The sequence below is a fragment of the Onychomys torridus genome, chromosome 7, assembly GCF_903995425.1.
Source record: "Onychomys torridus chromosome 7, mOncTor1.1, whole genome shotgun sequence".
NCBI lineage: Eukaryota > Metazoa > Chordata > Mammalia > Rodentia > Cricetidae > Onychomys > Onychomys torridus.
Window position 1 is genome coordinate 6063486 of NC_050449.1, and position 13640 is coordinate 6077125.

Sequence of the window (13640 nt, forward strand, 5' to 3'; positions counted from 1 at the left end):
ATCCACGTGTGATTTCCTTGACCCATTATTACCCTACTTAGATTTGGTAGGATACTAAAATAAGTCAAACAGTTGCTTTAAGTGAGAATCTTCACATTAAATATTAAGGCAAAATATATGATAGATACCTTGCTCTCTGAGACAACTTGATTTTATATATATATAAAATTAATTAATTCATAACATCACAGCTAAGGGTGTTTAGTAATGGTTAGGTAAATTTCACACTTCAAATGACTCCCTCTTCTCTCTGCCACTGTTTTATACATATATATATATATATATATATATATATATATATATATATATATATGTGTGTGTGTGTGTGTGTGTGTGTGTGTGTGTGTGTGTGTGTGTGTGTGTGTGATGTCAGGGTCTGCAAAGGCTCTAAAAAAATCCACAGGTCCACACCTGCACTATCTCAGGGATCTTCAGTTTAAGAAAAACATACCCAGAATGGCACTGCATGATAATCTACTTAAATGAATAAGCATTAGAAACAACTGTCGAAATCAATCTTTCTGCCACTGCAAATACAGAAGCACTCAGTGCAAGTTTGACAAATGAATAATGATTAAAGGAATAAATGTGTCAGAGGAACAATTTCCCGTTCGCTGCACCAAACCTCAAAATCTGCAGCTGAATGGGAATATTTTCAAGTAAAGTGCTGTTAATGCTATTAAAAGAAATCAGTTCCAGACACTGTGCCTGTCTTCCCAACTTTACATTCCAATCCTGCCTTTGCATCTCAGCATATATTTTAAACAAAATTGATATACACGTAAACAATAAACTCACTACTGTATATTACCTGTTGGGATGAAAGGCTATTAATTGTTGGTATGTATTTTACACAACTTTTATATACTATGAAAAATCTGAAGAAAATTTATTTTTATAGTACTAAAAAGGAGACTAAGAAAGAAGTCTTCTTGAACCAGGGAATGTGAAAGAAAAGGCTGTACATTACAATCAATAACGTTTGCTCAGCCAGATTCCAATTGCAATGTTCTTGGTCTCTTTTCTCATTGGATGTAATTCTCCTCTTGTTCAAGTACTTGCAAGAATTCCTAAGACCAAACTGTACAAAGTGCAATGCACATGCAACAGCTGTCCATGATTCTCTTCCATAGCCGCACACTCTACAGGTTGTTCATCTATGGAGCTCACTGACATGTGCTGTGGTATGGTCCGTATGTCCAGTGTGTTGCTCTGATTGGTTAAAATAAATAAAGTGCTGATTGGCCAATAGCCAGGCAGGAAGGGTACGGTAGGCGGGACAAAGAAGAGGAGAAGGCTGGGAACAGGAAGGCTGGGAGGAGACACTGGTAGCCGCTGCCATGAGAAGCAACATGTAAAGACACCAGTAAGCCACAAGCCACGTGGCAAAGTATAGATTTATAGAAATGGGTTAATTTAAGATAGAAAAAGTAGATAACAAGAAGCCTGCCACGGCCATACAGTTTGTAAGCAATATAAGTTTCTGTGTGCTTTCTTGGTTGGGTCTGAGCGACTGTGGGACTGGCAGGTGAGAGAGATTTGTCCTGACTCTGGGCCAGGCAGGAAAACTCTAACTACAGACATGGGCTCCCTCAGAAGTATTTGAAATCAGATAGTTGTTACCTTCATACAAATAAACCACATGGGGTTCAATTAAGAAGAAAAGACAGTATTCTGAAATAGTCAATACATCCTCATTAATACGAACAGCAAATCACTTATTAAAATGAGTTTCTAAAAACTTTTATTGAATTTTTCTTTGACAGTTTCATGCACATATACTTCATTCTTGTTACTATAATCCCACATACTCTAGTTTGCTGCCCACCCCTATTAACCCTTTTTCTCCCTAAAATTCCATTTCAAACATTATTTTTGCTTTCTGAGGTCCACTGACTTTACCCAGGATCGTTTTTTGCGACCATGGATTTGGAACCATCTTTTGGAGAATTGGTGGGCTTCTCAGTGGGCACACATGTCATTGGAAATCACAGTTACTGCTACTGTAACAATGAGACATACCCATACCCCTTGGCACTTTTCCTAAGAAAACCTCTATGAAATTGAATATGACTTTATATTTATTTATTTCCTGCTATAAATAAGTGATATAAGTGAAGCTTACAAGAAGGGTACTGGTAAAATGGTATATGCTCGTGTTTGGTACATTTCTTGTGTCCTTGACACAAGCTAGAGTTTTCTGCGAGGAGGAAGCTCAATCAAGAAAACACCTCCATCAGATTGGCCTGTAGGCAAGTCTGTGGGCCATTATCTTAAATAATGACTGACATGGGAGAGGGGCAGCTCATTGTGGGGGTGCTAACCCTGGCGGGTGGTGCTGTCCTGTATAAGAAAGCAGGCTGAGCAAGCTAGTGGGAGAAAGCCAGTAAACAGCATTCTTCCATGGCCTCTGTTGCAGTTTCTGACTCCCATTCATGACAGACTGCAAGTACAAGCTGAGACAAACGTTTTCCTCTCCAAGTTGCTTTGGTTATGGTTTTTTATCACAGCCATAGAAAACAAACTGAAACAATGCCCAAGTGTCCTGCTCCTGGCTAATTTCAGAATTCTGAGTATCATGTCCATCAGTAATGTAATACAATTTGTTAATACCCAGCCATTGTGGCTTCCCTTAGGACATTTGCTTAATAAGAAAATACACAGATACATGTAGGCACACATTTTACATTTACCCAACAAGATGTAGTATCTGATAACACTGTTTTTAAATATTTTTAGGCAAAGTTCTTCTACATCATTGATATAAGTTTATATCTGGAATTTAGATTTTTGAATTCACTTCTTTGAAGATAAAATCACTAAGAACTCATATTTCTGCAGAAAGTCAGGCCATGGGAAGAACTGTTTCTATTTTGTTCAGCCCTTGAAATGATGGGATGCTCAGCACCTCTGGGCAGGAGCTGTGGAATGAGCTATGATCTCCCAAGCGAGCTTCTCTTCAAACCCACCAAAATCTAAAGTCTATAGTTGAACACAAAGAACCATAAAGTTGAAATCCTGGAGTGTCTGGAAGGAACACTGCACAGGATATTCATGGTTCAGATTTTAGAAAATATATTTAAGTTTTTCATAACTTGTAACTTTCTGAGTAAAAATACACTAAAAATGTAACTAGTAATGGGCTAGAGAGATGGCTTGGTGCCCACATGGTAGCTCCCAAACATCTGTAAATTCATGTCCAGGACATCTGGTGCCCTCTTCTGTCCTCCACAAGCATCAGGCACAAAAGTGGTGCACAGACATGCACATAAAATAAAATAAACATAAAAGAATTAAGGAGTAACTAATAAATATGTAAGGTTTCCAAAGAGTATACAAGCAAAATAAAACTTTTTCTAAATTAACACATTGCTGTAAGAGTAACTCCCAGGTTGAATTATCCATAAAGAACCTCTTTGGTAAGATACTCTTTGAAATCGAGCTGTTCAATATGACATTTTGAGACAAGTTAACCTATCATTAGTCAATGTAAAGAATTAAGATCTTCTTTGTCTCACTCTATCATCATTTTTAATGAAACACGCACAATACCAAAAGAGGCTGTTTTAATAAATGTATTTATGTGGATTTTGAAGTTTAATAGATGTAACGGTACTAAATGACAGAAGTCACAAGTTGGTCCTGAGAGCTGCAGTGGAGGCCTGGATCTAATGCTGCAGCCTCTAATTCTGCTTGACTTACATTTCTTAATTATATGCAGATATGGTGGCTTGCATGCTCATGCATTTCCTTTGCAAGTTGGTGACACACAGTCATTATCTCTGCCACACCACAGTGGAGCTTGCTAATTTTAATTATATCTCTTTTGCTTATAATACATTGTGAAATAATATATTTGACTTAATCTTCCAGAGCTCTTCTGGTATGAGGGTTCTATAATTCTTGTTAGAAGCATAAAATCCATAAAATCAAAATCTCATAAATGCTTTCAGAGAAATACATATTTTTAAAACCAAATATATCTTCAGTTTAATTAGTGAAAACCTGATTTAGAATTAAGCACTGAGGTGGTTTTCTCCCTCAGTCAGCTACTGATAAATGTCACGAACTCATTAACTCAGAGGATCAAGTTTATGCACAAGCTGAGCCGTTAAACTGATTCTCCTGCATTTAATTCTGAACAATCCCCCTTCATGGATAGATCATCTAGTTGAGACTTTACACATGAGCTCCAAATTCTTAGCTGTTTCATGTGTTATCTGGCATGTTGAAATGTGAGCTATTGTTTCTCTCTCTTTTTTTAAACAATGGCATTATTCTTATCGATATCCAGAATGACCACAGTAGAAGGTACTGCCTTAGTATAAGCAGCCTAGATTATCACAGGACTCTTGATAAATACCATTGTTTGAATAACATGTTACACAATACCACTACAGCTTAATTAAAAACTAAACAAAAGAAGTCTCCAATTTCTCTTACAGTATTTCCATGGCTCATTAAATAATATGGCTTTGCTAGAGACCATGGAAAGTCTTTGTAATTAAGAGGCTGAGTGGTTGGTTACCAGTAGTTGGTATGAGGGATGAAGCAAAGTTGTGGGAGAATGGAGGGCCGGGGAGGAGATTGCCTACACTGAAATGGTAGAGTTGGGAGGGACACTTCAACACAATTTTCCAATAGAATTGAAGTATATTATACATAAATATTCCCATTAATAATTATCAATTAGGCTAAGTTTGTAGAAAGATTAAAAATTGGACTCTCCCAAACCAGAAGTTTCCAAGCCAACACCAAACACCAGCAACATTTCCTAAAGAGTCAGCTATTGTTTTATTCTTTAACAGAGCAGATGAGGTTGCAAGTACCCAGAGTGACAGTGTCCTGGGCCAAGAGAAAGATTTGCACTGAATCCCAGCTTTCCTATTTTTTCATCCAACTTGTCTTCTGAAACTAATAATACCTGCTTATCCTCTTTTTTTTTTTTTTTTTTTTTTTTTTTTAGCAGTTTTCATGCAATCCTAGCTGGCCTTGAATTTGCTGTGTGACTGAGTCTGGCCTTGACTTCCTGATCCTCCTGCATCTACCATTAAAGATCTGGAATTACAGAGTAGCCACCACACTCAGGGATGGTAAAGCTTATCCTCAGAACTGTTTGTCGGGGTGCCTGGAACTATAGTTAATATTATATGATATGGTATCTAGTGCTCAGAACTGTTTGTCGGGGTGCCTGAAACTATAGTTAATGTGATATGATATGGTATCTAGTGCTGAGGCCTATGATAATACTGAAAGTTGAGTGAGGTCACACTTCTGGTCTTGAAATCACAAACTCTTTGTGGGTATTTGGCTTTGTTTTGCTGTAGTAACTATGCCTTTGGTCTTGATGTAGCCTGTATTTACTTGGAGATTCAGACAATATACCCCTTTTTGATTTTCAAAAGAAATTTCTAGAATATTTCAGGAAATGTAGCATTTTTCTTAGTTTTAAATCTTCTTACTAACAATTGTCATTACAAACACAGGAGGCAGGATTACTCAGTAATGCTTTCATCTTAACTCATATTTTATTTGTAAGAGTCCACAAGGAAGAAAGAGGAGAAAATGGGTAATCTTTGAATGAAAATTGCTGATGTGTGTGCAATGACAAGGGGCAAACAAAGGACACGGCCAGAGGAAGAAGGCCTGGAGGGGTGGGCTGATGATCATACACACTTCTGCTCTTGACAAGGTTACCAACTTAGCTCTCTCAGCAGCTATGTCTGGTGGCTCACAGCTGCCTGTCACTCCAGGTCTAGAGAATTTGATAGCCTCTTCTGGTCTCCATGGGGAACTTCACTCACATGTACAAACTCATGCACAGACACAAGTATATGCATGTGATTAAACACTAAACAGCACCCCTTTACAAAGTGAAGACAAGGGTGCAAAAAGGAGATCACCACAAAAGAGGCATCATTTGGAAGGAAGATTGGAGGTAGAACATCAGACCCGCCATTTACTTTATAGGCAACTTGTGATTATGTTTAAAGCTCCGTAGCTCTGTTTTCTGGTCTTCGGAATGGGAGGAATCACCCCATTAGAGAGCTGCTGCTCGCCTGGGATAGTTAAAGCACACGGAAAAGTTCAAGTGCTTAGCACACAGCCTGAAGTTGATGAATGGAATTACTTGGATGAGAAAATGGGAGGAGTCTCAGACTCACACCTGGGTTCTTCTCAGAACCACTCATGGGTTGATGCCTTTTCATCACCCTGTAGATGTAACCGTCTTGTTAAATAAGAAACAGAGCCAATTGCAGAGTTAAAAGCCAAGAGGTCAAAGCAATAGCTGAGAGCTGAAAACCTTATCCTTTACTGCTGCCCTGTCTTTCCTTTCTGCCAGAGACTTACTTCCTGTGTTTTTCTCTTTTTTATAGACTTTCTGTTCTGCCTTGTCATAGGTTGTAAACCCAACCACATGACCTCGTCATTGTCTGTCTGTACAGACCTCCAGGTCTTCTATGGTTGGTATTGAGATTAAAGGCATGTGTCTTCCTTCATGCTGGCTGTATCCTTGAGCTCTGCCTACCAAGTGCTGGGATTAAAGGTGTGCACCATGACCTGCTTGCTGACAAATAGGTTCCCTGGAGAAAGGCATTTGTTAGAATCAGCAGATTGGTGTGCAAACTACCTCAGAACTGAGAGGCATGCTTCTCAACTGTATTTTGGAGAAAAGATTTACCTAGACTAAAGGGTTTTTTTTTAATTGAAAAATATTCTTTTCTATATGATACACACTGTTATTTTATTTATTCTAATTATTGAGTTTTGGTTTTAGGGGTCTGTTGCTTGCTATAATTTCTGTCTTATTTTAATCTTTCTGGGGACCATTTCTTTTACATAATATAATTAAATTACTCATTGGCTTGAAGAAAGTCATAATGTTCACTTAATGGTATTTTCTTTAAGGTTTCACCGACTACTTCAGCAGAATACTTGATATTTTCTTTAAGACAGAGGAGGAAGACTGAAGTATTAAAACCCCTCCCAGCCTGGGTCCTGTGCACACAGCAGTGGATGACCATTGTATATTTTCAATTGTCCTGAGTATTATAATTCAGTCCGACTCTTGTTAGGTCTGGTTTTCAAACTTCCCTTAAATTCCATTCACTGCCACTATACAGACTTTCAGAGAAAACTAGTCCAGGCTCATCTTATATGGTGTTAGCATTTTTTTGTACCTTTAAGCTATTTTCATTATAGAAGAATATGTATCATCACAACAGGATTTCATGCTATCTCCTCTATCAACCTCTGAAGTCAGATTTTCTCAATAACAACTACAGACAGGGTCTCCAAAGATGCAAAGGTGAAAACAGAAACTGCATCTTTGCAGAAGACAAAGTACAGCTGAAGAGACTGTAATTAAAAGTGAACTGAGTCTTTTCTTCACTTGCAGTGAGCCATGTAACCTCAGATACTGGGGTGAGACTGGGTGGAGAAAATGAACACTTGTGAGGAACAGGGCAGCCAGCCTCACCTTCCTATCCTATTGCCCTCTCTGGCTTGACCCAGGGCTTTCTCTCCATCACCAACTGCCAATAGGGATAGGCCGTCTTCCTAGCAAACCAAACAGCAGAGGAGCAGCCTCCACCAGAGCCACGACATGGAGCTCCAGAGTTTTGTGCAATAACACACTCTCCCACACTGAGCTACCTGAGCAGAGGCACAAGCAGCTTTAGAACACTTTGTATTTCCAGGGCTTAACAAGCAAGTGTGTGGAACAGTGACAAACGGGGCACAGGACACCATGGAAGAAAGTTTTGACTAGGCTTATTTGAATCATACACTGCTAGGGGTTCCTAGGTCCCCTAAGAGTCCAAAACTTCTCAAAAGAGAAAACATATAGACAGAAGAAGTCTTGGCAGCATCTAACACCCAGTGATAAATCATGAGATGACATCATATATATATATATACACATACAGAGATGACATCATCTATGGAGATATGTCCCCTTTCTTCTTGTATGGGAAGTACCAGCCAGAGTAGCAGTTTCAGGTGAGAAAAGAAGCAGAAAGAAGAGGAAAGAGACAGATCAGAGCTCACTGGGGTCGAACCTAAGCTAGGATGGAAGGGCAGAAAATGGGATGCATGTGAAATTAAAGTTTTATTTAGATGAAATAGATCTTAAATATCTAAAAATGAGACTTCCCAAGAACACAATGGTGATGAGGAAATAGTTGGCAATGAGGCTATGGATCAGCAGTGTGTGCATGTGTGCACATGTGTGCACATGAGTGTATGTGTATATTTCATTAGTACATTTTGACCATTTCATCCACGTATTCTGATTCATTCTGGTAGTATGAGGTAGTGGACCCCCTGGTGAACACACCAGGCTCTAACAGATAAATCTAACCAATAAATCCATGGTCACACAGACAGCATTGGTTAAATTCCATGGGACATAAGGGAAAACAGAAAGTCTGGAATATGAGTAAGATTTGTAGGCATCTGCCTGTGGAGGGAGTGAAATAAGGAAGTTTGGAGGAAGCAAGCAGACAAAGAGCATTAAGAACAAGTCATGGGAGGAGAATGAGGCTGTTTTGTGTTTGAATTCCACAAGTAGGCTGCCCTGTTCTGTGCACAGGCAAATGAGCTAGTACAGTGTAGGAAGCGTGTGTCTGGAAAGGCTTTCATCTGCACGTCGCTTGATACATCTAGCTGCAAGAGCATTGGGTCCCTAAATGTAGAGGTAATATTTTTTTCTTGTGTGGCCAGAAAAGTTTGTGTCACATTTCCAGTTCAGAGTCAAAAATAACAGTGGACAGCATTCAATGTGTTAGGCAGCTATAGAGCTATTTCTGAAATAAGCAATTTTATTCATGGTTTTCCTTCAATACTTGCTTTTCTCTGCTTCTTTAGCCTTCTTTTGGCTATGAGAACCAAAAGAAAAATGTTACTTTGTGTGAAAATATCAAACTCCCCTTACAGACTCAATACTAGGTAAAAAGAAGATGTATGACTGTGTGTAAGGGTCACAAGCCAGCGTGGGAGGGAGATATTTAGCCCCTATACATTTAGCTGAAAACATATCCTCAATATAAAAAAAGAATTTTGCATGTCAATCATTGCTTAAATTCCTGTTTGTCATATAATAACCCAGCTAATGATGATTGTGATAACAACATCGATGTTAATATTTGTATGCACTGTCTTATGCAATACAAGGATCAAGAGAAGTAGGTTATAACATGTCATCATTAGCACTAATTGTCACCTCAATACACTAGACAACTATTGACTGAAGAGACTCATTTGAAATATTGCCGAGATCAAATTGGCCGATGGGCATCTTTGCGGGGGATTGTCTTGGTTATTCATTGTAGGAGGGTCCAGCTCGCTCTGGATGGTGCCATCCATTGATTCTGGTCCCAGATTGTATAAGAAAGTTAGCTTAGCATCAGACTGTGAGTGAGCCTATGAGCAAGCTGGGAAGCAGCATTCCTTCCATGGTTTTTTTCTTCAAGTCTCTCTCTAGACTTTCCTCAATGACAGACTGTGACCTGGAAGGGGAAGCCAAAGAAAGCCTTCTGCCTCCCCACCCCCCAAGTTTCTTTTTTTTGTCAGTGTTTGCCACAGAAACAGAAAGAAGATTAGAACATGATATTATCCTAATTTGACAAATAAGAGTAAGAAGGCCTTAGGCAGCCTTGTCTGTGTTTAGTAAGCTAGCAAATGACACAAGAGAACATTAATTCAAATCTAAACTCATGTAACTTGGTAAACTACACATATGTGCACATGTGTATTTGTGCCCACATGTGCACGCAAGGACACACACACACACACACACACACACACACACACACACACACACTGAGCTCAACATGAAAAATTTTAGAAATAATGGCTGTTACTAGACAAAGAATGCAAACACTTCTGAATGACAAGTTACGCAGTTAGCCCTGCTCTTTTTATTGACTTGTTGGAGGTTTCTACTATGTTGCTTGTAGAACGTTGAGGTTTAAGAAAAGAAACAGCTGTCACTCTTGTATTCATTTTGTTTTCCTGTTGTAATCATCTCATATTTTCAAATGCATTTCTTAATCTATAGTCATCTCTCTTGCAACATCTTTAAAATACCAAAACATTCACATAGTTGTATTCTAAATTTACACGTTAGTTTGAAGAGAGCAGCACATTTCATTAATTAAACATGTTATCTATTTATATCTTTCTCCCTCTCTGGATAATCTAATTAAAACTTGGAAGAAAATTGAAATTGCTCTATAAATATAAATGTGCAGCAAAGTAAAAATAGACTTTTACTATGCTAGTTTGACCTCCTTATGTCAAGAAGTTGGACTGAACCCATTTATGTATTTTGGGTAAAAAGTCTTTTTTTGATGTATATTGATTGTACAAAGTACTGAGTTTTATAAAGACCCTTGATACAAGTACACAGCATGCTTTAACAATGCTCTCTGGTGCCAGTCTACCCTATCCTACTATTTATATTATATTCATGAAAATGTTTTGATGAACATAAATATCAAAATATATTCTATAGGAAAATTGCAAATAATTTCTTTTTGGTATGTGAGAAAGGAACATTTTTAACATAGAAATGTTTCACTTGAGTTTTTATTTTTTAGGAATTTGGATTTTTTTTAATTAAGAGAAATTTACAGAGGCATACTCTCTCATAATCTCAACATCCTAATGTTGAGACATTTTTTCCCCTCCAAAGTAGCTGTCCTTTTTCAAAGTTTCGTTGGTCCATTAGAACAATTTCATCTTGGAATATAAAGTAGGTACTTAACAGAGGCAGAGTACTGGGGACTGCTAGCTCAGGATATTGGTATCTCTTTTAATCTGTGCTGCCTGAGGAAACAGCTAGAAAACCTCACACTCTGTTCTATGCAACTGGGAGCTCAAACTGAGTTGACATTCAAGTAGAAGCAGGATAAAGTGGGCAACGCTCACCTTTCCCCAACTCACTGTAGGAGGCAAGCTCTTCATATACTTTTCATATCACCTGTTTCCTCCTCTGTAAGACTTTAATGAAATAAAGTATGTCATGTATACAGATAGTCAGGATAAATGTAGAGTCAGCAATTCATGACTGAGAGAGCTATAAAGCTAGATGAAATGCTTGAAATGCATCATCTGAACATAGATTGGCTTAAAATGCAATGGTGGTTTGCTAACAAATTTTTAATAGCAGAAGTAGATTCATAATTAAAAAGTTTAGCAGGATTACTCCTCCTGAATGGGTTGTTTATGTTTAAAACATGTATTTTTAGACAGCCTCCAAATTATACAATAATCTTTGTCTTTGATTAAACACAATTAGCAGTATGTAAAATAAGGCAGTGTTTTTAGCAAATACATGCATGTATTACTATCAGCCATCATTTCAGTATCTGCACAGTGAGTACATAAAATAAAAAATGACTAACCTGTTTTGGTTTTAGTTAGTGAATTCCTGGACACAATGAAAACATGGCTGATTTTTATGGATGTATGATTATCCAACCAAGCAATTAATGTTCAACTTGAAATTCACCAAATTTGAAAGAAGCAGAAAAGAAAAAAGATTGAAGGAGCAAGTTACAGAGCAGAAAAGTTGAATTTTCTGTGGGTAACTTTCCCAGCATATTTAAAGTATTTCCATTTTCTAAATTGCTTTACTTCTACGGAAAAAATGCTGATCACCTATGGTCTGACCATGTCTTCTCTCCTTCCATCCTTCTATCCTTCCTTCCTTCCTTCCTTCCTTCCTTCCTTCCTTCCTTCCTTCCTTCCTTCCTTTCTTTCTTTCTTTCTTTCTTTCTTTCTTTCTTTCTTTCTTTCTTTTAAAATGTTCCTTTTGAAATACAGCAAATCCAGCTGTGATGGGGCATGCCTGTATCTGCAGCAGAAGGAGGGGGGGCTGAGGCAGCAAATTCATGGATTTTAGGGCAGGATGTACTGTCTGCAAGTTCCAGGCCAGCCTGAGCTACCTAGAAAGAGCCTGTGTCAAAGAAACACAAAACACACACAGAATAACAAAGAAATATGTTGAATGCTAGCATCTGACATCATTTCACATTTCAAATATAGAACTATGAAGGAAGCAGACAGAACATTTTCAGTGTTCTTCTTGTTGAGACTCCTACCCAATGACTGAGAATAAAATATTAACCTCTGCTTATCTTTCCTCACATCTGAAACCTGCTCTGTCCCCATTTCTCTGTCACTTTCCCACTGCCCTCATCAAATATTTGATGTTTGTTTTCCTTTAAGAATATCATTGGAGTTGGGCGGTGGTGGGGTACGCCTTTAATCCCAGCACTCTAGAGGCAGAGGCAGGCAGATCTCTGTGAGTTTGAGGCCAGCCTGGTCTACAGAGCAAGATCCAGGAAAAACAGAAAGCTACACAGAGAAACCCTGTCTCGAAAAAACAAACAAACAAACAAACAAACAAACAAACAAAAAACCAAAAGAGTATCATTGGTTTTTTCTTAATATATGGCTTACTTATGTATTCTGTTAGACATATATGTGATAATTTGATATGTGTATACAATGTGAAAATATCACATGAGGAGAAATATAATTACCATTTCTTTAAAAAGCATTTCTGAAATTGTCTACTTCTTTATAAAGTTAACATAGAGTTTTACAGGGAAAGAAGAGATAGATCTTAGAACCTGACACTTGGCAAGGAAAACAATAAGAACAAGAGTTCAAAGGTTATTCTTGTCTACATAGGAAATTCAAGGCCATTTTGGGTTACATGAACCTGTCCCACTCTCCAGAAAAATAACAACAAAAAGTTAGATCTTATTAAGAATTTGCACAAAAAAAATCTACCTTCCAGACTTAATCTTTACTGCTTTACTGGTTGCTTCTGGGTGATAGCATGATATCTTGATTTGATTTTGAATAAAAGCAATTAGTTTCTTTCATGTGGTCATTTGGATATCTTCTCAATTAGACAAACTTATGCTGGAAGACTGGGAAGCACTCTTTGTTTTTTCTAAGCTATGTAGCAGATGCATACAGACTTCCACTCTGTCTGCCTGTCTGCATCTTCACAGTGTAATTTATTCAGGTGAGGTGGTGAAGGACAGCAGGGAGGAGTCTCTGGAAGTAGATTATAATTAAAGGCAAGAACAATCACTGGAGAATAAGAAGGTGAATTGATCTATTCTGAATTTAATGTGTTTTCTTAGAAGAATAGATTAATCGCCTCTACTTCATGAGAACTTAAATTCAAAGATGGGAGAAAACTAAGATTTTATAAACCTTTGTTTATGGAAGTGAGACAAAAAAAGGAAACAGGATACTAAGAAAATGCATCAGGCAAGTCAGTCATGGAACAATCATTAATTCAACTTGCTTTCGAAGTGATGAGAGGTATACAACAGGAGTTTCATGCCATGGTTCTTACCTGCCTCATTTGTGCGGATCATTCGAGATGGAATGCTTGGGTCCCCTGTCCCTATTGGATTGATGGCCACCACTCGGAATTCATATTCTACCCAGGGATTTAGGTCCACAGCCATCGCTGACTCCATGTCTCCTGTGATGACTTCTGGGACTACAGAGAAGAAACATATTTCATGCCATGTAGAGAAATGCTACAACTGTATGTTAGCCAATGATGTCACCATTACTAATCCCTACTTTCTCATTCTATGTGATCC

The 13640-nt window shown here is 38.0% G+C and overlaps 1 protein-coding gene across 1 annotated transcript in view; it reads right to left on the minus strand.

Annotated features, from left to right (window-relative positions):
• Positions 1–13640, minus strand: part of Cntn5 (contactin 5) — a 463340-nt gene that overhangs the window by 48751 nt on the left and 400949 nt on the right. Inside the window, exon 16 of the mRNA XM_036192364.1 lies at positions 13385–13534. Coding sequence (XP_036048257.1) covers positions 13385–13534 — 150 coding nt within the window. The remainder of the gene's footprint in view (positions 1–13384; positions 13535–13640) is intronic.